Here is a 23,043-nt window from a genome sequence, read left to right on the forward strand (position 1 = left end):
CCCCCTGAGAGGCCAGCAGGGACCAGTGTGTCCTTTGCACAGCCCAGCCCACGCGGGACCCCCCTCCAGAGAAACTGCTGTCTGTGCAGTCCCCGCTCCTGGCCTTCTCACCAGCATCGGCCTTGGGGCTCGTGCGCCCCACACCCTGTCCCACAGGCCTTTCCCAGCCCCCACACATGCTCCTGGTCGCTGGGCCTTCCTGCCACCCCAATAGTGAGAGTGTGGCCCTGTGGGGGACGCTCGGAGCCAGCTCGCCGCACCGCCTTGTTGAGTTTGCTCACCGGAGCTTCTGGGGAGCAGCTGCCCGGCTTCAGAACCATGTCTCAACCTGCCCTGCACATCCCTCCCAGGCCCGCCAGCCCCTTGTGCCCGGCCACGCCCAGCCCTCAGGTGATGCCGCTCTGGCAAGAAGGGCCCCTAAGGCTGCCCGAGGGCAGTGCCCCTGGACATCCTCCTCAGCCGTGGCCGTGGGGACGCACATTCTCTGCTTTGTAGGGCGTTTGTGGCCTGATTCTGGTGGGTCTGGACCAGGCCCTCCCACACTCCTTTCTCTCCTGCTCCGGATGGGAAAGCAAGGAGCAGGCGGGCACAGAGAGAGCCCAGAGCAGTCCTGTCTTGGCGGCTTTACCAGCAGAGGTGCCCGCACGTCCCAGAGGCAGGTCTGAAAGCAGCAGTGGAGAAACATCAGCATCATGCTCGCGAAATGCACAGGAGCAGCTGCGACGGACCAGGCCCCAGGAGCTCCGGAGTGTCCTTTATTTTCTGAACATTCAGGAAGGATGGAGGCTACTGGAGATGGAAGCTTAGGGTCAAGCGCATTTTCTGTGCCTCAGGAAAGGCAGGGGAGCTGGCGCGGAGCCACGCCCGTGATCCCAGCACTTTGGGAGGCTGAGGCGGGAGGATTGCTTAAACTCAGGAGTTCAAGGCCAGCCTGGGCCACAAAGGGAGGCCCCATCTCTATGATAAAATAAAATAAAATAAAATATTTAAAAAGGCAAAGGAAAGGCCAGCACAGGTTCAGCACAGTGCTAGGGCCCATGCTGGCTCTGCTGAGGGAGGCCAGGCACGGTGCTAGCCCAGTCTATACCTCCTCGTGGATCTTGGGTGGCTTGGGTCAGCAGAGCCACGTCTGCGGTGTGGGAGGTGAGGAGGGTGAGGGAGGTGAGGATGAAGCCCGGGGCTGGGGACAGCAGGAGAGTCCGAGAGGCCCCCCCATGTGTCTCGTGTGCCCCGGCGTGTTCCCGCTGACTTCTCCAGGCCCCGCCCTGCATCTCTAATGAGCCACACTTCTTGGCTGACTGATGGACTCTTAAAGTCTAATGCCCTGTGTCTGGTCACCTCCAAACGAGACTGTTCTGGTCCCCTTAGGGCCAATAACGTTTTATTTTTTTAATCCACTTAAACAAAGTCGATGTTTGTGCTTCGGCCTGCCCTCCCCCTGGCCAGGTCCTGGGCCTGCTGCGGCTGTTCTTGGGGCTGGCCTGGCCCGAGCAGCCTTGTTGATTCCGACAGTGTCCCCACCTGCTGCCTGGTGCCCTACACAGTTGACTAGGGAGTCTAATTGAGTCCGCCGTAAAAAGATAATGAATTGGCATTTCCCTCCAGAGCGGTCAAGCTGCCCGATCCTGTCCCGGGCTGGCTCAGCCTCTCGGTTCCTGAGGCCCCTCGAGTTCGTACGGTGACCTTTATCTTGCTTATAAAGCTGTAATTGATGTAATTAAAACTGGCATAAAGGCTTTGGAAGTCACTCCTGAGAGCTGGGGATGGGCATGCCTGCCGGGAGCCCTGCCTCAGTGGGCCGGCCTGGCCGGGAGGTGACGAGCGTGGCCTTGGGTTGGGAAGTGCCCCAGACACTGCCAGGGACCCTCACTTTCCGTCATGAGTGGTTCCTCTGGGGCCCGTGCAGCCCAGAATTTGATGAGCTGACGCATCCATCACGGAATTTGTCTCCCTGAGCCTTGGAGTGAGGCCCACTCGGGCTGGCGGACGCCACTCAGATGGGGAAGAGAGGATCTCCACTGACAGTGGGCGCTGCGCTGTCCGAAGGTGTCTCTGCACCTCAGCTTTTCTGAGTTTAATGCCTTTGGGGGGCACGTGCCATCAGACTTTTAGCCTTTTCTTTTTCTTTTTCTTTTTTTTTCTTGAGACAGAGTCTCACTCTGTGGCCAGGCTGGAGTGCAATGGCGCGATCTCGGCTCACAGTAACCTCTGCCTCCCGTGTTCAAGCGATTCTCGTGCCTCACCCTCCCGAGTAGCTGGGATTGCAGGCACCCGCCACCACACCTGGCTAATTTTTGTATTTTCAGTAGAGACGGGGTTTCACCATGTTGGCCAGGGTGATCTCAATTTCCTGACCTCCTGATCCGCCCGCTTTGGCCTCCCAAAGTGCTGGGACAGGCGTGAGCCACCGCGCCCGGCCCCTTTTAGCCTTTTCTTTTCAGTGGTTTGGCCTAATGGGAGCAAGTTTGTAGACGGGGGCATGAGCAGGGTGATGCCCAGGAAGGGGGTGATGTTGGGGGGCAGCTACACTGTGACCAGCAAGTTGGCTCGGCCAGGCACCTGGCCGTCGCACGGTCAGCAGCGTGCCCAGGATCAGTTGGGGACCGCTGGGGACAAGACAGGGAAGTGTGCTCTGCTGGGGACAGATCCACAAAGGGGAAGCTGGGCAGCAGGCAACAGGCGGGACACAGTGGGGCTGGGAGAGGCTCCGTCGGGAGGGGCCCGGGACAGAAGGGCAAGGCCAGCCTGCACCAGATGAGCAGCAGTGCCAGGGCCAGAGGGGCCGGGTGGAGATGGGCAAGGAGGAGAGGACCGTAGGACAGCCCATGTCGTGGTCTCGTGGCTGGTATCATGGTCTGCACTATGGGCCCCATGTTTTGGCCTGTGTGGTGGCCCTCGCCGTGGCCTGTGCAGTGGCCTGTGTGGCAGCCCCATGTTGTGGCCTGTGTGGCAGTCTGTATGGTGTCCTGTATGGTGGCCTGTCGTGGCCTGTGTGGCAGTCTGTATGGTGTCCTGTATGGTGGCCCGTCGTGGCCTGTGTGGCGGCCTGTGCTCACATTGCAGGAAAAGCCTCTGGCCATGTGGAGCTGGTGAGTGACAAGGTCCACCTGCTGCCTTGAGTCCTCCATGTGCTGGACACAAGCAGTGGATGACAGGACCAGGGGTGCTGGAGGCCTAGGGACCCACCGCAGTCCTCCGAGCCACAGATGATGGCCCAGACCCCAGGACTGCAGCCAAGGAGGTGCCCACAAGGAGGATCCGAGAAGTTTGGGGAGACTTGTGTGGGCGGAGGGGTGTCATGGAGCGAGGGGAGAAGTCAGTGACCAGGGGGAGGGCAGGCCCGTCAGCAAGGGGAGGCTGAGCTGGAGGAGGGACTCAGGTCTGCTCTGGTGTCTGCAGGGAGTGGGATGCATGGGACACAGCGTGAGGGGGCTGCTGGCTGCCAGGGCTGGGTGTGTGGCCCCTGAGGAGGCAGGTGAGGGGTCATCTGGCTGAACGTGGTGCTTGTGTCCATGGAAAGCGAGGTGACCACCCAAAGAGGGGTGTGAACAGAGAAGGGGCCAGCCTGCCCCAGGGACAGCAGCCTCCGAGGTCTCCTGGGGGCCCAGGGGCAGGAGGAAACAGGGCCTGTGGGGACAGTGGCCATCTGTAGCCGATGACACCGGGGGACAAGTGGGGGCTCAGGCCAGAGCCGCCCTGATGTCAGCAGCAGAGCCCGGGCGCAGCCTTGGAAAACCTGCGTCTTCAGCAAATGCGGAGAAGCCGTGCAGCGGAGGCGCCTGTTTCTAAACAGAGGGTGCCCTGAGCAGGAGCGGCCGAGTGGATTCCAAGCCGTGCTCCACGGGGAGCAGCCCTGCAGGACACTTTGGCTGGGCCTTCCTGTGCCCTCGTTTTCTTTAGGGGATGCGCAAGCTTGTGTGGTATTTCTGGCCCAGCATCAGGCAGGGGCCAGGCCGGGCTGAGCTCCGGGCCCTCGGCAGGGGAGGGACTGACCTGGCTTCTGTGTGAGGGTCCCGTGTAAACAATGGACTGAAGGGCGAGGGGGACCCAGGAGTTGGGCTCCAGCTGAGGGCAGTGCCAGCGACTCGGTGGGAGACACTGGGGCCTGGCAGGTGTGTGGCAGGGCAGTGGGGAGTCTTGGGGGTCTAGGCGCAGATACGTTTTGAAGGCAGCCTTGATGTCAGCCTTGTTGCTGCAGCTGCAGAAATTGTGGGTGCACAGGATATGGTGCAGGGGGCAACTGGAGGCTGACCCCCAACTTTCAGCTTGAGCACCTGGCGGGTGCGGTGCCGACCTCGGGGAAGGCGGTCACAGCCAGGACCAAGGGCCGCTGCGGTCAGCCTGCAGCCCCGACTCAGGGAGTGCATGGCAGAGGTGGACCGCCGTCTCTTGTGGTCAGGCAGTCCCCACCGCGTGGCAGCAGAAACGCCCCCTCCATGGGCCTGTGCCATGCGGCGGTCAGAGCCTGAGGGAGGGGAGGTGACATCCAGAAGAAAGACACACAGTGTGGGCTCCTGGTCCAGATGCGCTGGGATCTAGAAGGCTCCTCTGAGGCCAAGGCTGGGGACGACGCTCCCCTTCCGCTTTTCACCATTTCTCGTTTCTCTTGCTTGCAACAAAAAGCGTCTTGGCCAACCCAGAGGGCCTCCTCTTCACTCTCGGACGGGGACCGCACAGAGGAGAGCTTCTGCCTGCACCTCCAGGGGACCCCATGTGTCAAACCCACACGGGCTCAAGGAACCCGGCTTTACAGGCCCTAGTGTCCTCTGTCCTCTTTCTGCTGAACTGAAAGCTGTGAATTTCTGTTTGTGCTGCGCAGGGAGGGCTCCCTTTACCTGGCTGAGCCTCGGCTGCTAATCAGCCAGGGACAGTCACGACAGCCTTTACTGTGAGGAGAGCGGGGATGTCGTGAGAACCTGCCTGAAGGTGCCTGGCACCAGCCATCGTGATCACCAGGCAAAGGAGGCTCTTCAAACAGCTTGGTCAGAACCCCCCAAGCCTCAGCGATGCAGACACCCTCCAGGCTCCATGTGGATGTATATTTATTTGCACACCAGGAATGCCTGCTGGGCTTCTAAAAATACATTTTCCAAACTCCCACCTTGCCCCTGGAAATGGCACGTGGCAGGTGGAGGTCTGAAGCCCCCGCCACCGTGTGAACCATGCGTACTTGGGGCTCAGGATCTGGGCCCACTCTGGAGCGGTCACCTTGCCGAGGGGGAGGGCATCCGCATGATTAGGATACAGAGCTGGCGTCTTTATTGTCCAGGGGGTGTCGATAAAAGACGCAGTCCAAGTTAGCTCCAGTGCTGTCCACGTGGAAACCATTGGTGCGTTAAGAAATGGAAATTATGCCGTCAGCAGTGCAGCTCCCAGCCATTGCCCCGGACGTAAATAGTGCCGGGCCAGCAAAAGCTGCTGGAAGAAGGATGTCAGTAAAGAGTGTCCTTGCAGAAGGGAAGATTTTCTCTTTATAATGCACCATAATGATTAAATTAAGACACCTGCGAGAAAGATAATTCTCCCACCTGTAATTTGGAAATACTTCTGAGGCTGGCTGTCCCTAGCATCTCTGTCGCTCCCTACAGAAGCTGGGCTCCGGAAAAGGGACATTAATGCCTCCAGCCCCAAGGTCCTATCCAGCGCCCCTCCACTCACTCAGAGCCCCACGGAGGGGCCTGCCCCAGGGCCCCATGTGAGGGTCCTGCCTCTTGGGATCCTGCCTCAAATGAAGCTGAGCCCAAACAGACCCGGCCTCCTGCACACCCCTCAGCAGCCCCTGACTCCTCCTTCCCTCCTGGGCACTGTCCTGGCTCCACCCTTCTATCTACCCTGGAGCTGGGTCTCTTCTGTTTTTTTGATGGTGTCACTGCCTGGTGGGGACACTCATTTGTGGCCCTAAAGCCACCGCCCCAGCCCCTGCCTCCCTCTCAGAACTCCCCTGTCCAGCCAGCTCTGGTGCTGACCTCCAGCCCCTCACCACATCCCGTGGCCTCCTGCTAGTACCTCCTCCCAGTGGTGTGTGCAAGTGGGGGGCCCTCAGGGCAGTGGTGTCAGGAGAGCTCTGAGCTGTTCATAGGAACATGGGCTCTGATGTGTGTGTGTGGAGGGGCTGCACTGAAGTTATCTCCTTCAGGCTCAGCCACTGACCGTCCTTGTAAAAGAGACAGCAGGGTGGGCCCTGGGGGCTGCAGCTCCATCTGTGCGTGGGGGAAGCCAGAGGGGAGCCCCCATACCTCGCACCCTGGGGCCCTGGGAGAGGGGCTGGAAGAAGCTAGGTTGGGCCTGCAGGGGTCCCACTGAGGGATGCACAGGCTGAGCCCGCCCACACCCTCCTCTGATGCCCAAGGACGTAGGGTCTGCTGCCACTTGGAAGGACTCACAGCCACCCCCGGTTTCTCCCCTCCACGCTTATGGAGAACGGGGCCTGATGCCAGGCCCATCTCGACGCATCGCTGGAGCAGAACTGTCTTCCTCCTCATGCTGCGCTCAGAGGAGGGCACGTGGCTATACTGTTGAGCACCGGCCTCTCTGGCCAGGGTCCGGGTCCCAGTCCTGGCCCTACCCTGGAAGCGAGTGCCTTAGCTGACGGGGGCTGCTGATGGGAGACCCTTCCCACCACAAAGCGCTGGGCTCCCAGGCGCTGGGGTGGACTCAGAAGGGGGCGGGGGCGTCAGGGGCCGTGGACATGGAGGACCCCCACTTCCCCAGTTGGCGGCCGGAGGGAGCACCCAGGATGGACAGTCCCTGCCCCCTGACCTGCCCCCACCAAGACGGCGTCGCGACTGGCGTCTGTGCCCGCTGCCCTGGCCAGAGCCACACTTCAGCACAGCCCCGTGGGGCTCCCTCTGTCTCCGCCCCGAGCCCCCCATAGGGTCTTTCTTCATTCTATCTCCTCAGCCAGGGGACATGCACCCCATTGTCCCGGGGCCTGTCGGCGAGTGGAGCAGGGCTGTGCCGAGTTCACAGATGTCCTCCTGGGGCCGCCCCCGCCCGGGTACCACCCCTTCCTGTTCCTGGACAGCCTCCACAAGGTGGGTGCCCCCGGGGGCGGGGAGGCCACCCCACATCACTCAGACGGTCCCGCCCACCCACCACCTCAACACCCAGGCCACGTGTGCCCCCAGGGGGTTCGAGCAGAGCTCCTGGGCTCCCCTTCTGAGCCTCTCCTCCCCTCCTCCTGCCCAATCTTTCTAGAAGGCAGGCGGCAGATCCAGAGGCGGCCTGCACCCCAGGGGGACACCACCCACCACACAGGAGCCGCCTGGAGGCAGCAGGTAGGATCAGCCCCCACCTGCAGGCGTTTGGAGGGTCAGCTCTGGCCTCCTCATCAGCTGGGCCAGGAGGACGGGGAAGCCCCAGGGGAGCCAAGGGCCTGGTCTGGGAAGACAGTGAGCCTACACGGGCCTCGCTCCAGGGAGCCCCCCCAGCCAGGGTCTCACGGGGCTAACAGCTGCCCTGCGACTTGCCTGGGCTGGCACGAAGTGGGCGGAGCTGGAGCCGGTCCATCTGCTTCGATCACCACAACTCCCAGACCCGCCGGGCGGACCAGGCTGTGGGCACGCGGAAGCAGAGAGGCAGGAGGGGCCCGGGGACTCCCAGAGGAAGGCAGCTGGTGGCCAGGGTTCAGGGCAGTGGCTTAAGGGGACTCTGTGAGCTGGAGGACAGGAGCGGGACCAGATGCACACTGCAGCACGTGCAGGCGGGGACACCGTGGGGGGTTTGTGGCCGTCACACCTCACCATCCTGGGCCTGGCAGTGCTACGGGCACGGTACATGCAGGGCCATAACCGGCTGGTTCTACCAGGAGGAAGCTGGGGCTCGGGGCTCGGGGTCCAGCAACAGCTCCCACCTCAAATCGGGACTCTGTCTACAAATTGGAGGCAGCTGCGCGCTGGGCTGGGCTGGGCTGGGCTGGGCTGGGCTGGGCTCGGCTGTGGAGGCGAGGAGGCCCCCGCTGATGTGCCCTGGGGACCCGTCCCTCCTGGCCTGAGCCCGAGGACACAGTGGCTTGTCCCACCAGCCCTCGCCTGGCCCCGCACGCTATGGAGGAGCTGCTAGGTTGCTCGCAGAGTGACCAGCACCCGCCCCGCTCCCACCTGCCTGTCAGGCACGCGCTCTTGTTTCCTTGGGTGGAAGCTATGACGTTTGGGATTCCTGATTGGAGCAAAACATTTTGGTGACGCAGTGCACAGACCCTGCAGGAAAAATCACCTGCTCTTGAGAGACATGAGCCCTCCTGGGACAGGGGTGGCACCGGGGGCCTTGGGCAAGGCAGGTGGGTGGAGAACCAGACCCCTGTTGTGGCCATAGAAGGGCTTCAGGGGCAGAGGAGGGCTCCAGGCATCCCCAGCGCCCGCCTGGAACCAACACAGGGTCTTGGGCCCTCGAGACCTCCTCTGCCTCTGCCCATCCAGCAAACAGAAGCGGACGTGTGAATGTGAGTGTGTGAGTGTGAGTGTGTGAGTGTGCCGGGGCCGCCTCCTGCTTCCGCCGGGGGTGGGGCAGGTATGGAAATAGCCAAGGCAGTGAGCACAGGCCCAGCGGTGGAGCTCCAGGGAAGAGGTCCGGTGAGGTAGGAGGAGGGCCTGTTGCAGCCCCCTGCAGTGAGGCCCCTCGCGGGGAATGCTCAGGGGCTGCCAAGGTGCTGGCACTGGCAGGCCTTCGATGCCACTCACGCGCGGGGAAGGCGCCGCCCTCTGTCCGGCTCTGAGTCATGGTTTGTGAATTAAATATGAAACTCGCTTTGTATGATAACTTGAGAAGCAGAGACTAAAAAACAGCCAAGATCCTGCAGGCGCAGGGGCCCTGTTTGCCCAGTGACTCGACCTCAGGAGCGTCTGCAAGAGCCAAAAGCCGAGAATCACTCCCACAGACTCACACAGACGCGAACGCCCAGGGCGGCACCTCCACTTCGCTACATAACCGTGGCAACCTCCGCGCTGAGGGTCATGTTGGAATGTCTTATTTCAGCAAAAAGAAGGCTTTCGCTCTTTTCTGCCTGAGAGAACGGAGGGGTCGGCATCTCCTCCCAGCCTGGGCCACGCCCACAAAGGGCTCGCACTGCCCTCGAGTTAAATGTCGTTGGACTAGGATTGTTTCAATCCCAGGACGACATGGCCGTGGAGTTGGAGTGTTCAGTGTTAAAATGATGTCATCTCTTCGGGACACACGTCTGTGACCAGCGGCTGCTTCCCCTGCCTCCTGCCGGCTCCACAGCCATACAGCCAGGGCCCTCCCGTCGTGTTGGGGCAGGCAGCCCAAAATAAGGCCTGCTCCCCCCAGGGAGCCCCACCTCTCCGCGCAGCTGGCCTTACTACGTCTTCTGGGTGCAGAAACCCTGGGGAGTCTTTCCCATCGTGAACTCTCCGTAAGCTCTGCCCGCTCCTGGGGTGAGGACCCAGCATGGAGGTGAAGGGCTGCACATTTGCAGGCCTCTCCACCATGGATCATGGGGTGGCAGCGACTTAGAGACAAACCTGGGCCTGTGCCTCTCGTCCTCGCCGGAGCCTGGCCCCCACCACCAGTTCCTTGTAGCCACGTGATCCCTTACCGTTCTTACACCTGCTGCCCCCCACCACCCAGAGGCCCCCAACTGTGGCTGACCGGGGCGTCGACCTCACGACCTCTTCCAGGGCCTCCCCAGCTCTGTCCCCGCCGAAACCCCCCACAACCCATCTGGGTGTTTGTGCGATGGCCCCCTCTTAGGAAAGAGTGGGGGACCCTGCCTGAGGCTCCCCTAGCTGTGGCCCCCATGCCTTCTGCCTGCTCTGCGGTGAGGAAGAAGCTCTGGGGTCTCCCACGCACTCCTCCCTCTGGTCTGGGTCCCAGCTCCCCCAACCAGCGTCCAGACCTGGCTCTGGGCCCAAAGAGCCCACTTTTCAGAATTCTAAGAAAGCCGTTCTTTCCAGCAGCCAACCTGGCTCTGGCAAATCCAAAGCCCTCCAACACTCAGCCGGCTGCGTCTGGTTTGCATTCAAGGAACCCTCGCTGTGTCGTGCCGAGTGGTTCCAGGCAGGGTCCTCAGCCCATGCCAGGCACAGGGGAGGGCTCACTGTCGGCAGGCAGGGCCGGAGGAGTGGAAGCTCCTGGCACCGTTGGGGCTGCCGCTTCCGACAGACACGCTTGTGAATGGGGTGGAGAAGGGCAGGGGCCGCGGCCGGCTCTCAGTGCATCCTCGGGCTCCAGCCTCAGCAGCAGCGCCTTGAGCTGGGATCCTGCGGCTAGCACCCTGGAGTCCCAGGAGACCCCTCAGGTCCGAGACCTCCCTCGGATCCCCCCACAGTGTGGCCCTGTGACCGACAGCTTTGTTCTGCACGAGCCGTGGCCCCTACCCCGGCATGGTCCTGTATTGTTCCAGTATCTCCAGGCCCGAGGCCACTCACTGCACTCAGCTGTCACTCACTCACCAGCTGTCCCCAGTTGCCATCGCTGGGGACCCCTTTCCATAATGGGGAGGAGGCTTCGGGAGCTGGGCCCGGGGCTGACCCGGCTGCTGGGTCCCAGCTGGCATCCCCACTGCTGGATACAGAGGACGTGGGGCCTGTCCCCGGCCTGTTGCAGCGGGGCCAGCCCAGGCCCTGCTAGATGTGCCCACTGGGCGGCATAATTACGCACCAGGAGCATCTCTAGGCCGGAGCCCGACGCTCACTGCACTTCCTGCCTGGACATTCTGACCGCCCCCCAGTCACCCCCCCCAACACGTGGTAGCCTTTTTATCCTTCCTAAGGACGCCAACAATGCCAGCTTCCTGGGTTCCGTGTTTTTATAGTCCCACTCTCCAGTTGCAGAGCAAGCCCCTTGGGGGACCCGTGGGGGTTGGCCAGAGGTCAGTTGGGTGAAGGCTCAGAGGCACCCTCGTAGACAGCTTGGTGGTCTGCACCCCATGGAGGTCACAGAGCCCCAGCCCCAGCCCCAGCCCCCGACAGAGCTTGGCCCCTCAAGGCGCAGCCTGGGGGCCCCTCTGAGACCCTGGGGTCCTGGCTCCGGCTCCTCCCCTCATCTCCCCACAAAGCCTCAAAGCCTCGCTCACTCATGGAGGTTTTCACCCCCTCCCAGGATCCCAACAGGAGCTAACAAAGGGTTCTCCTGGTTGTTCCAAATCTCGAGGCACAGACGAGATTCTGCAGTGTGGACAACAGAAGACCAAGTGAGACGGGAGTGTGACCCCTTCCATGTCCAGACGCCACGTCGCGCCCTCCTGGCCCCCAACCTGGGCCTGTGCCGGAGGTCTGCCGTGCCCCTCACAGCGCCGCCCATGCCCCCATCATAGAAGCCCAGGTCCTCACGGCCTGCGTGGGGCCGATGTCAGGACAGAACTGCCGAGGGGGACGATGGGAGAAGCAGTGAGTCCGGGGCCAGGGGTCGCCCGTCCCACTGGAAGGACTCGAGTGTGGACCAAGGACAGGGAGCCCCGCTGGGCACCTGGTGAGCGCCGGGTCACCTTGTGCACCCCTCACCGGGTGGCCCCCTCAAAGCCCACATCAGAGCCTGTCACTGTCATCCAGGAGGCTCCAAACAATAGAAATGACTGAAAAAAAAATCGACAAAGATGAAAAGTGACACACCAGCCTGTAATTTCGGGAGAGGCGCAGGGGCGGGAGAGGCGCAGCGGCGGGAGAGGCGCAGCGGCGGGAGAGGCGCAGCAGTGGTTACATAAGGACAGCGCATGTGGAAGAACCGGCGTGCCTTTGTTACAACTGTCAGGCAGGATCCTGCAAAGTCGTCTTTGACTGCTCCTTAAAATAGGCAGAGGAAAGAGGGGCCGAGGTTCCTTCACAAGCTGTGCCCCAAGGGAAGCCTGGGTTTCGTGGGCACAGAGGCCATGTCTGCCCTTCCAGAGCCCAGCCAAGGCCACCAGGACCCCCTAAGGCACGCTCTGACCCTGCGAAGCCCTCCAGAGCTTGGTCACCCATGTGCAGGGTGGCCAGAAAGGAGGGTCCTGCCGCGAGGGCCCTACAGACACAGCCAGAGGCTGAGGCCCGGCACCCCCAACCGCCCCAGCACGTCCAAGGATGTCAGGGAGCCCCCGGGAGAAGCCCACCCACCCCTGTGGCCACGTGGGGCAGAGTCCAGGCCTGGAGGGCCACGGCTGCCTGGCCCATGCCTCTGGCAGGATGACAGGGAGAGGTGCTGACCAGGAGAGGGGTCCCGAGTGGCTCTGGGGAGGCTGCATGAGGGGCTCCTGCGCCATCCGCTGAATCTGGCTGCCAAGTCGCTGCCTCACCACGTGCCCCATGTCCATCTGGGGCTGAACCCCAGCTTGTGGGAGGGGAGACAGCGTGGACGGGATGGCCCTCCCTGTAGTGGGCGGTAGACACAGACCAGACATGAGGGCCCCGCACGTGCCCGCCGCCTGCTGCCCTGGGAGGGGACGCGTTTCTGAGAGGGCCTCTGGCTGCATTCCTGCAGAGACATTCCAGGCATGTTACGGAATTCCACAAAAGGACAAAGCCCTGTCGGTTCTGAAAAGATGTGAGATTATGTCAGCTGCAGAAGAGGGACTCCGTTTAATCAACGTGGCCGTGACTTTGCCCAGCCACACAGGAGAATTCCACAGGAAAGGTGGGGGTGGCACTGGCCCCAGAAATCCTAATTCCATGCTTCATGATAGGAAAACGTGGCCACCCGAGCCCCATCAGCCCGGGACGGGGTCCATCAGCCCGACCACAGGCACGGGTGTGTGCGGCGACCTTGTGTGTCATTGCTCAGTGGTGGCTGTCGGCATCCAAGCTCCTCCTCCCTCCTCAGCTCCGAGAAAAATGGGCTTAATTAAGACTTCTGTGATTAGTCATTTAATCCGTCATTAGGCCAACACAGATGGAGTCAATTAATTTTTTTTTACTTGAAAAGATCGTGGATGCTCCACAGCCCACAGAGCCCCTTCTTGGCTCTGTCGCCAGTGACCGCAGAGCGTCCCACGCAGTCCTTCATCCCCTTTGAAAGGCCGCCGGTGGAGACAAGCCAGCACCTGGGCTCCTCACCTGTCCCAGGCCCAGAGGACACAGGACACCGACCCGTTCCTCCCTCGTCTGCCATGAACAGGTGACAGGAGCCAGGAGAATGGCCTTGGAGCCAGCAGCCGCCACTGGTGCCTGGAGACACATGGGGCAAGAGCCTGGCCACCCACTGGGCCTATCGGGGTTGGCTGGGTCTGAACAGGGACAGGACTCAGGGCGGCAATGTGTCCGTTCTCTGAGCGTGAGTCCTGGCCAGCACGCTGTGGCCAGTACGCTGTGGCCAGTTAGGGGCAGGCCTGGCCAGCAGAGCAGCCTGTGACTCACAGCCCAGGTGGGGAGGCCTGTGCTGCTGGCTTGCCCAGCTGAGGGGTGCAGATAGAGGAGGCACAGAGAAGCCCAGCAACCGCCTCCACCCTGGCCCCAAGATGGGCAAATAGGCAGTTCCCATGGGCACAGGCCAGGGTCCCCCTCACCCGGAGCTCCCCCCTCACCCGGAACTCCCCCCAGTCCTCTCCTGGGCATGCTGGTCTCTGCCATAAACACACAGACATAGTCAGCCCAGCAGCCCAGCCTGCCCCTTGGCCTGAGCCTGGCCTGCTCACGGCTGGTGCCATGTCTGAGCATTCTTGCCGGTGCCTCCTCCACGCTGCACCTGCACGGGGCCAGCCCAGTAGGGCCTTGGGGACACGATCTGAAATAGACCCTCAACAGACCCAAAGGGGCCCGCGTGATGCGGTGGTGACTCCGGCCTGCTGGGCTCACCTGCCCACCCTCCCCAAGGGCTCTGCCTCTTCTCTGGGCCTTGTCACCTGCTGACCCCGTGGCCAGGAGGCCCCACTCAGCCCAGCCCCTCCATCCCCAGGGAAGGCACCCGGGAGACCCACTGGACAGTGGGTCTCAGGCTGCACCTGGCTGTGGTCCTCATGGGGCCTGGCCCCAGGGTGGGGGATTGGTGTCCAGCAGGCTGGGGGCTGGGCCCCCAGGGATGAGAGCTCCCAGGACAATGGGATCGGCTGCAGGGTCAGCACTGGGCAGCTGGCGGCACCAGGGTCCTCAGTAGGTGGCACCAGGTGCCCTGGCCCTATTGCTGGAAGCGCCTCCAGGTGGGAGTTCAGCCACGAGAGAAAGGGATTGACTGGGTTCTTCTTTAGAAACTTTTAAAGGCTGAAAAATGAGCCCTGTCTTGTCCAAGCAGGGATACTAAACCAAAGCAGGTGTGAGGGCCGGGCGGGAACAGCTGGGCCTGCAGATGTGCCCAGCGCTCAGCGGGGATGTGGAATGATAACCCCACAGCAGACGGAGGGGCTGGGGCAGGGCGACCGTTAACTCTTCGCACGCCCACACCGGCAAGGGCCCACAAGTGAACAGGCTCCCCCAAACAGGGAACACCCCTCAGGCTTTCCAAGGCCTGAAGCTGACCGCCCACTGGGGACAGAGCACCTGGGTGTCCACGGTGGGCACCTCCCCAAGGCTTGGGACCAAGAATCCAAGCTCTGACCTTCTTTGACCTGGGAAAGCAGTCACAAAACCATCATCTACCTGGGCTGCAGACGCCTGCGGGTGCAGAGGGGACTCCCTGGGCGGGTTCCCTCGGCAATGTGGCCCCCAGTTCCTCAGCCCAGGTCGGGGGGCAAGAGGCCTCCCTGGTGCTGGCACGTTCTCCGGGTGCTCCATGGGGCAGGACACACAGGCTGTGCTCTCCAGGAGAGGAGCTGGGGCTGGCATCTGCACCTGTCTGTGTCTGTGCCTGGGGCTGTTACAGAAAGCACTGGCCCCTGGCTGTCATTTCTTGGGGTTACTAAGGAGGTGACAACAGTTTCCAAGCTGGCCCCAGATCTGCGGCCAAGGGCCATGATTTTCAGACTTTCACAGGGGCTCCCGGGGCTGCAGAAAGCCGCAGGGTGTGCCTCCTGCGCAGCAGGCAGGGGAGCCTGGGCCCTTCTCTGAAAGTCGCACCGCCCCACCTCCAGGTGACAGGTTCCTCCTGATTGTGTCTTCCTTGGCTCTTGCCTCACTGGCTCCCGGCACATCCTGGTGGCCCTAGAGGCCACGTGAAATCCCAGAGCTGGGCAAGGAAGGAAGGAAGGAAAAGAAGGAAAGGGAAGGAAGGAAGGAAGGAAGGGAAGGAGAGAGGGAAGGAAGAAAGGGAAGGAAAGGGAAGGAAAGAAGGAAGGAAGGAAAGGGAAGGAAAGAAGGGAAGGAAAGGGAAGGAAAGAAGGAAGGAAGGAAAGGGAAGGAGGGAGGGAAGGAAGGAAGGAAGGGAAGGAAAGGGAAGGAGGGAAGGAAAAAGGAAGGAAGGGAAGGAAGGAAGGGAAGGAAGGAAGGAAAGGGAAGGAGGGAAGGAGGAAGGAAGGGAGGGAAGGAAGGGAGGGAAGGAAGGAAGGGAAGGAAGGAAAGGAAGGAAGGGAGGGAAGGAAGGAAAGGAAGGAAGGGAGGGAAGGAAGGAAGGAAGGAGAGAAAGAAGGAAAGGAAGGAGGGAAGGAGGGAAGGAAGGGAAGGAGGGAAGGAGGAAGGAAGGGAGGAAGGAGGGAGGGAAGGAGGGAAGGAAGGAAGGGAAGGAGGGAAGGAAGGAAAGGAAGGAAGGGAGGGAAGGAAGGAAGGAAGGAGGGAAAGAAGGAAAGGAAGGAGGGAAGGAAGGAGGGAAGGAGAAAGGAAGGGAGGGAAGGAAGGAAGGAGGGAAGGAAGGAAGGAAGGAGGGAAGGAAGGAAGGAAGGAGGGAAGGAAGGAAGGAAGGAGGGAAGGAAGGAAGGGAAGGAGGGAAGGAAGGAAGGAAGGAGGGAAGGAAGGAAGGGAAGGAGGGAAGGAAGGAAAGGAAGGAGGGAAGGAAGGAAAGGAAGGAGGGAAGGAAGGGAAGGAGGGAAGGAGGAAGGAAGGGAGGAAGGAGGGAGGGAAGGAGGGAAGGAAGGAAGGGAAGGAGGGAAGGAAGGAAAGGAAGGAAGGGAGGGAAGGAAGGAAGGAAGGAGGGAAAGAAGGAAAGGAAGGAGGGAAGGAAGGAGGGAAGGAGGAAGGAAGGGAGGGAAGGAAGGGAGGGAAGGAAGGAAGGAAGGAGGGAAGGAAGGAGGGAGGGAAGGAAGGAAGGAAGGAGGGAAGGAAGGAAGGGAAGGAGGGAAGGAAGGAAAGGAAGGAGGGAAGGAAGGAAGGAGGGAAGGAAGGAAGGAAGGAGGGAAGGAAGGAAGGGAGGGAAGGAAGGAAGGAGGAAGGAAGGAAGGAAGGAAGGAAGGAAGGAAGGAAGGAGGGAAGGAAGGAAGGGAAGGAAGGAAGGAAAGGAAGGAAGGAAAGGAAGGAAGGGAGGGAAGGAAGGGAGGGAAGAAGGAAGGAAGGAAAGGAAGGAAGGGAAGGAAGGAAGGGAAGGAAAGGGAAGGAAGGAAGGAAGGAAAGGAAGGAAAGGGAAGGAAGGAAGGGAAGGAAAGGGAAGGAGGGAAGGAAGGGAAGGAAGGAAGGGAAGGAAGGAGGGAAGGAAGGAAGGAAGGAAAGGAAGGAAGGGAGGGAAGGAAGGAAGGAAGGAGGGAAGGGAAGGAAGGAAGGAGGGAAGGAAGGGAAGGAGGAAGGAAGGGGGAAGGGGGAAGGAGGGAAGGAAGGAAGGGAAGGGAAGGAGGAAGGAAGGAAGGAAGGAGGAAGGAAGGAAGGAAGGGGAAGGAAGGAAGGAGGGGGAAGGAAGGGAGGGAAGGAAGGAAGGAAGGAGGGAAGGAAGGAAGGAAGGAGGGAAGGAAGGAAGGAAGGAGGGAAGGAAGGAAGGAGGGAAGGAAGGAAGGAAGGAGGGAAGGAAGGGAGGAAGGAGGGAAGGAAGGAGGGAAGGAAGGAGGGAAGGAGGGAAGGAAGGAAGGAAGGAAGGGAGGAAGGAAGGAGGGAAGGAAGGGAGGGAAGAAGGAAGGAAGGAAGGAGGGAAGGAAGGAGGGAAGGAAGGAGGAAGGAAGGAAGGAAGGAAGGGAAGGAAGGGAAGGAAGGAGGAAAGGAAGGGAAGGAAAGGGGAGAGAAAGAAGAAAGTAAGATGCATTTCCGAAGTGCATCTCACTGCTTGGGGAGGAGGGTGGGTGTCCACACGGAGCCAGCCTCTCGTCCCTGCAGCAGGAGCATCGGAGGCACCTGCCGGGCAGCCCAGCTTCCTCATGTGCAGGGACTGCCTCCTCCCCGCCGGGGCCACGACCATGTCCTCAGGGCCCACCTGCTCCCCCGCCCCAGCCCGTGGGTGCCCCGAGGCACTGTCCAGGCAGGAGGAACAGGCCCATCGCTTGTTGCAGATGAGAAACCCTGGTGGGTGGTGGGTGGTGGCCCCCCCCGAAGACTGCCTCAGGGCAGGAGCTGCACCCCTCAGGGAGCCAGGGCAGTGAGTGGCTCCAAGGGGAGGCCCCGGCAGGACCCCTGGGCCCCTTCCATCCTCATCGCTACCTCTCCTTTCCCAGCCATGGCACTCCCAGTTGACACTGGACCTCTGTCCCTCCGAGGGGACACCGTACCGCCGCCAGGCCTCCTGGTCCCTCTTGCTGAGATTTCCGCCGCTCCTAAGTCGCTCCCTGCAGGCTCCAGCACCGCCGTCTCTCAGGGGCTCAGGGTCTTTGCCGCCCTCCGGGATCTTCTCAGCTGCACCCTGGGAGGCCTCTGCCTTGTCAGAAGCCTGTGGAAATGGGGTGGTCAGTCCCACTCCCGCTCCAAGGCCATAAGCACATCAAGAATTTAGACAAAGAGGATTTGCACAGGGCAGCCCACGGTTCCGAGGGGAAGAGAGCTGGGTGCAGGCTGCCAGAGGACTCTCCCCGTCCTGCCCGTGGCCCCGAGGTGGGGTTCGCAGGCCTCTGCCGTGCTGGGGCCCTGGATCCGCCCTGGAGCCACTAGCCCTGGTTCGGGTCAGGGATGCCATGTTGTGGGGGCCCAGGCAGGGCATTCAGGGGCCTCGCTGTGTCGTCTCCACAGGCCTGAGGGGACAGCCACGGAGGAGCAGGCTGCGGCTGCACACCCAGGTAGGTGGACAGGGTCCAAGTCAATCGCCGGCTGCGCCGCTGTCTGAAGAGGCGAGAGGCCGCAGCCCAGGGCTGGAGGTGGGGTTGGGGGAACTCGGCCCGGGGCCCCCAGAGGTAGGTGGCAGTGGGTGGGGGACTGGGGGGCAGCTGGGCCCTCCCAGGGACCTGAATGGGAAGGGGGCTGGTGGCTTGTGGGCTGGGGACGGTCCAGAAAGATTTGAAGCTGGGCCGACACAGCCCTTGATGTGGGGAATGTCCTAGAAAGGAGGAAGCCACGGGGGCAGGGAGCACAGGGGCACGGAGGCCTTGGGGTCCAGGGGGAGCCAAGGGGAGCTGAAGGGCAGCTGTCAAGGCCCACAGTGGCTGAACCATGAGGAGCTGCTCCCCAGCAAGGCCGGCTGCAGGGCCTGGTGGGCCTGGGCTGGGCGGAAGGCTCCTCCCGGCATGGGGGCTGCTGTGGGGACAGCGAGGAGGGGTGCAGCGAGGGCCTGGAGAAGGCTCAGGTGCAGACCCTCAGCCGTGGGGCCTCCTCCAGTCGCCCCAGTCCTGGGGCTCAGCCCCACAGCCTGGGCCTGGCACCCCCTCCAAGCCAGAGGGGCCGAATACCAGGGCACCTCAGCTACACAAAGGCTTGGACCCCTAGCAGGGCCTGGGCGCCGCGGCTGACTGGCTGCCTGACGGAGAACGGAGCCTCTCTGTCACCTGGGCCAACATGAGTGACCCCTTCCTCTGGTGTCTCTGGGGTTCTGGCTGGAGAGCCAAAGGCTGGAAGGTCTGGGCCCACTGCTCACTGGGGTCTGGATGCCACTGCAGAGCCGCGTCTGGCGCAGCGGGAGAACAAGCAGAGCCACCCTGGTCGTGGGGACGGCACCCGTGTGGCCAGGGCTGTAGCCAGTGAGGCCTTGGTGACGGGAGGGGCCGGAGTCCCGGGCGGTGTCCCCCGTGGTCCCACAGCAGCCCTCACACCATCAACCGGGCCACCGCGTCCCGGCCATCCCAGGAGGGGCAGGTGGGTGAGGGTGGGGGGCGGGGACATCTCCGCAGTGACAGGAATCGGCCGGGTGCTGGCATCTGTGCACAGCCGCTCGGCCAGGGTTTATGTGCTCAGCGGAGACAGCTCTGGGGGTGAGGAGCGAAGGGAGATCCGATTCAGGGGCCACTTGGGGCTAAGCCATGTATGTATGGCCGAGGCCCCGAGTGAGAGCTGGCCCAGGGCTGGATCACATGGCCATGGAGGCCCGGCCTGCCGCACGGTGGCCACCAGCCAGAGCCCTTCCCGCCCGCCCTTCCCATCCGCCAGGACGCCAGCCTCAGGAGTGGGGTCAGATGGGGCCTGTGGCCGGGCTCCTCAGCCACTGCCCACTGAGCTCTCGGCCCCCCGGCCAGCGCCTTGGCCGCCGCTGGTATAGCCGGATTCCTGGGAACACCTAGAAACCGGGCTGCTTGGAAACACTGTGGCATTGCCATGTGGGGCTCTTCCTCCGCCTGCCAGGGAGGCTGTCCCTGGTGCCTGGCGCTGTGGCCCACACCCGCCAGGTTGCAGAACGTGTGTCCCCCTGGCAAGGCCCCCCAGAACCACGGTTTTTTTTCTAAAGGAACTGACTCGGGGCCAAGCACATTCCTCCCGGCCCCCGAGGCTCGCTCTCGTCCAGCCCTGGGAACGCACAGGCGGCCGAGCCCTTGGCCTGGCCGGAGGAGGACGCCGCTCTGCGAGGGGAGCGCTGTTTTCCAGGCCGGCGTCTGGAATGTTGCTCTGCCTTGCGGTGTGAGCCGACTCCTGCCCCCATTTCAGCTGCGGCCGCATTCCTGGTGTGAGCCCGGGCCAGCCGAGGCGCTTTTTCCACGCTCGGGTGCCAGCCCCGGCAGGCTCAGGGGAGGGGAGAGGACGGTTTCTATGGCAACCTCACTTTTTGTTATTTCTTATTTTCTTTTTTATGGTTTCTCCAACTTTGAAGCTCTCCAGACAGTTTACAGACTGTGAAAGGAAAAGTACTTTTCCTTCTCTGCCGAGTCCCCCCAGCAAGGCCGCCCTCCAGCCCCACCCAGAGAGCCCCAACGCGAGTGTGGGGAAGGGGCCGGGGCGGGGGCTTCAAAAGCAAACCAGACACACCATGCCTTCAGAGGGTTCGTTATTTTTAAAAACAGTTTATGGAGGAAATGAATTATTTTTCTCCTAAAAAAGTAGGAAAGTATTTGCAAAAGAATCCTCCAGGGACCCGCAGCCAGGTCAGCAGCAGGGGCTTGAGAGCGGCCGCCATGCGAGGGTCATGTCCGTCCTTGCCAGACTCCGAGCCGGAGGCCATAGCTGGGCTGTGGCCTGAGGTCAGAGGTGGTTTCCTTTACCCAAAATCAGTTTATTCACCTACGCTGACTGTGTGTCCAGCCCCCCAGGACCGGTCCGGTGGCCAGTCCTGTGGTTACAGCGCCAAGAATCCCAGAACCCAGGCAGAGACGACCAGGGTTGGGGGCACAGGGGCCAGTGGGCACATGAGACAGTGGGCGGTGGGCTGAGGCCAGGGAGGGGAAGGGACAGGAGCCTGCTGAGGACCAGCCCAGCCCGCCCCTTGCAGGGGAGTACGTGCTCACGATCCGCGACATGACCACCCCACCGTTCCTGGGGCGCAGGCTGCCCCCCGCCTTCAAACACCTGCGGGTCGTAGCGAAGAGGGCTGGCCAGCCACCCCATGTCCTGGAAGAAGGCCCTGAAGCCTCCAACGGCTGGCAGGCCGCCCACAGCTGCACCCCAGAGCCGCCATCGCCTCGGTGAGGCCCTGTGTCCACAGGAGGCCACCTCGGTGTCAACGGAAGGAAACGCTGCCTCTGCGTGCGGGACTCTGCTCCCCGATTCTCCAGAGCCCTGCGGCTGCCAGCTTGAATAAAATGCTCAGTGGCGGCTATGGAGGGCACTGCTCCTTGAGCCCCACGCTAGCAGCAAGGCCCTCCCCATGCACCCGCACACTCACGGGCGAGGCAGCAGGACTGGAGCCCACGTCCCTGCTCACTGCTGTGGCCCCCGATCTGCGTGGAGCCCTGGGAAGCCTGGGGGCTCAGGCGGGACACATGGGGTGGCTCGTCTCCGTGCCTCAAGGCCAGGCCTGTGGCAGTCGCCCAGGCACCCTGCGAGGCCAGCATGTCTTTCCCACCCACATTGTTCCCAGGCCCAGCCACGGTCAGTGCCGGAATTCCCTGCCAGGCTGGGGCTGGGAAGGAGGGTCCCCGTCTCCCTGCCACAGAGCTCTGCAGAGAAGCCCAGCCAGCCAACCCCCTGGCCTCCGCCTGGCACTACCCACTCCAGGCAATCCTGCCCACAGGACGGGCTCCCATGGCAAGAGGCAGGAAACATGCAATCAGCTCTGCTGACCAGGTGTCCTGCCTGCCTGACGCCCCCACCCCGCACTGACCAGGGGGGACGGTCAGGGACATTTGACAGCTGCCTCTGGAGGGCCCCTCAGCCAGAGAGGGGCCAGAAGGTTGTTAGAGAGGGGACACTGAGATGGCCCATGGGCAGCCAGCCACTCGGTCAGCACAGAAGGCGACCACTGCAGAGACCTTGCCTCCTGGCCCCGCCACGCCTGCCCTGGCCCCTGGCTTCACCCTGCCCACCTGGGGCCTGTGCAGCTTGGCTGGTCTCACCCTCTGCCCTCCCAGCGCTGGGCAGGGAGCCAGCCTCCTCAGGCCCTTGCTCTCCTGGCGGCCCCTCAGACCCGCCCCCATCCTCTCAGAAGACCACCGTTTGCAGCCCTGGGGAGGGGGCGTCCAAGGCCCAGCCCCAGCCCCACACCAGACCCATGCCCCCTGATGTTTCCCTCATGCTGCTGTCCCCGGCCTTCCCACGACTAGCACCGACCTCCTTGCGTTGTGGCCAGACCCACCCTCCCACCGTCCAAGCACACTTCCCTGGGAGCACACCCATCTCCCAGGCCAGCTGCGGCCGGGGCGTCTCTCCAGACCTGCACAGGGAGCTGCTTCTGCTCGGCAGAGGGAGGCTGTGGACAGAGGAGCTGCGTTCACAGCAGTGCAGGAACCCGGGGCAGCCCCTGGGCACACGGGGTGAAGATCCACCCAGAAGCTGGGGTGCTCCACGGTGGGGGGCCCTGGGGAGCTCTCAGGGAAAGCCTGGTTGGGGCCAGGTCGGGCGCAGCGTGGTGGATGCGCTGAAGGCAGCCTGCTGCCCGGGGGCAGAGGGGCAGGCTGGGGGGCATTGCAGGGAGGAACCAGACCAGATCGTGGGGTGCCGGGTCCCCCATCCTTGGAGGTGACAAGCTGGAGGCCACTGGAGCTGCAGCGAGGGGACCCTTCCTCTGTCAGGGCAGAGTGTCCCCAAGTCCCCCTGGTTCTGAGCTCTGCCATTTGGAGGCCGAGCGCATGTGGGGGGCTCTGGCAACCCCGAAGTTTCCCCAGACACCCAGGCATCCATTCCAGACAGCAAGGCAGGCAGCCACCCTCCCGCACCTTCTAGAAGCCTAGAGCCAGTGGCAAGGCTGTGTCTCTCAGCTGCGGCCATCCTCGAGGCTCCCAGAGCCCAGGGCGGCTTCGTCACAGCCATAGCTCCAGCCTCTGGTCCCTAGGAGCCCTGTGAGCGCCTGGCGGTTCTGACACTGCCCCTTACCCTTGGGGTTGGCTACACCCGTCGGAGGGGAGGCTCCTGGCCTGCCTGGCCTGCTCCGACCTGGGTCACCTGCCTCCCAGGAGGCAGGCAGACATCGGCCAGGCCGGGCCCACAGAGGAGCCCCTGTGAAGGACAGATACCACCGCGTCACACTGACCCTGATCACTGCGTGTGAGCGGCGCTCACCTGGGCCTGCCCCTTACGTTTGGCAAATTGCTCTGTAGCTTTTTTTCACTTCAGGATGAAACCACATTTGTGTCAGAGGAAAAATAGAAAATGATGTTTCAATTTAGAGAGAAAAAAATTGCTGGGAACAGCAGCAGCTGCTGGGTTTCCAGTGTGTTGAGCAGCGTCCTCTGGGATTTAATTCCCAATCAGTAGCCTCGGCTTTCAAAGTCACAAAAACCACGACAGGAAATCCAGGGCTGTTTTCTCCACACGGGTGCGGCGGGTGTGGGGGTCTGCACCCCGGGGGGCTCCTTTGTGGCTGACAGGTGCATCTTGCCGTCCATCGAGGCTG

General features: G+C 62.4%; 1 protein-coding gene across 14 annotated transcripts in view; it reads left to right on the plus strand.

Moving 5' to 3' along the window:
* MORN1 (MORN repeat containing 1) overlaps positions 1-22,941 on the plus strand; it is a 67,120-nt gene extending 44,179 nt beyond the window's left edge. For 6 of the 14 annotated variants that reach the window (XM_054443916.1, XM_054443940.1, XM_054443861.2 and 3 more), the window contains 4 exons: positions 6,901-7,034; positions 7,198-7,277; positions 17,868-17,914; positions 20,485-22,941. In XM_054443916.1, the coding sequence (XP_054299891.1) occupies positions 6,901-7,034; positions 7,198-7,277; positions 17,868-17,914; positions 20,485-20,681 (458 nt within the window). In that variant the 3' untranslated portion in view covers positions 20,682-22,941. Of the gene's footprint in view, positions 1-6,900; positions 7,035-7,197; positions 7,278-12,852; positions 15,142-17,867; positions 17,915-20,484 lie in introns of those variants that run through there. The other 8 variants (XM_054443871.2, XM_054443926.2, XM_054443889.2 and 5 more) reach the window with 4 other exon arrangements.
* Positions 22,942-23,043: the final 102 nt, after the last annotated feature.

The sequence above is a fragment of the Pongo pygmaeus genome, chromosome 1, assembly GCF_028885625.2.
Source record: "Pongo pygmaeus isolate AG05252 chromosome 1, NHGRI_mPonPyg2-v2.0_pri, whole genome shotgun sequence".
Taxonomy (NCBI): domain Eukaryota; kingdom Metazoa; phylum Chordata; class Mammalia; order Primates; family Hominidae; genus Pongo; species Pongo pygmaeus.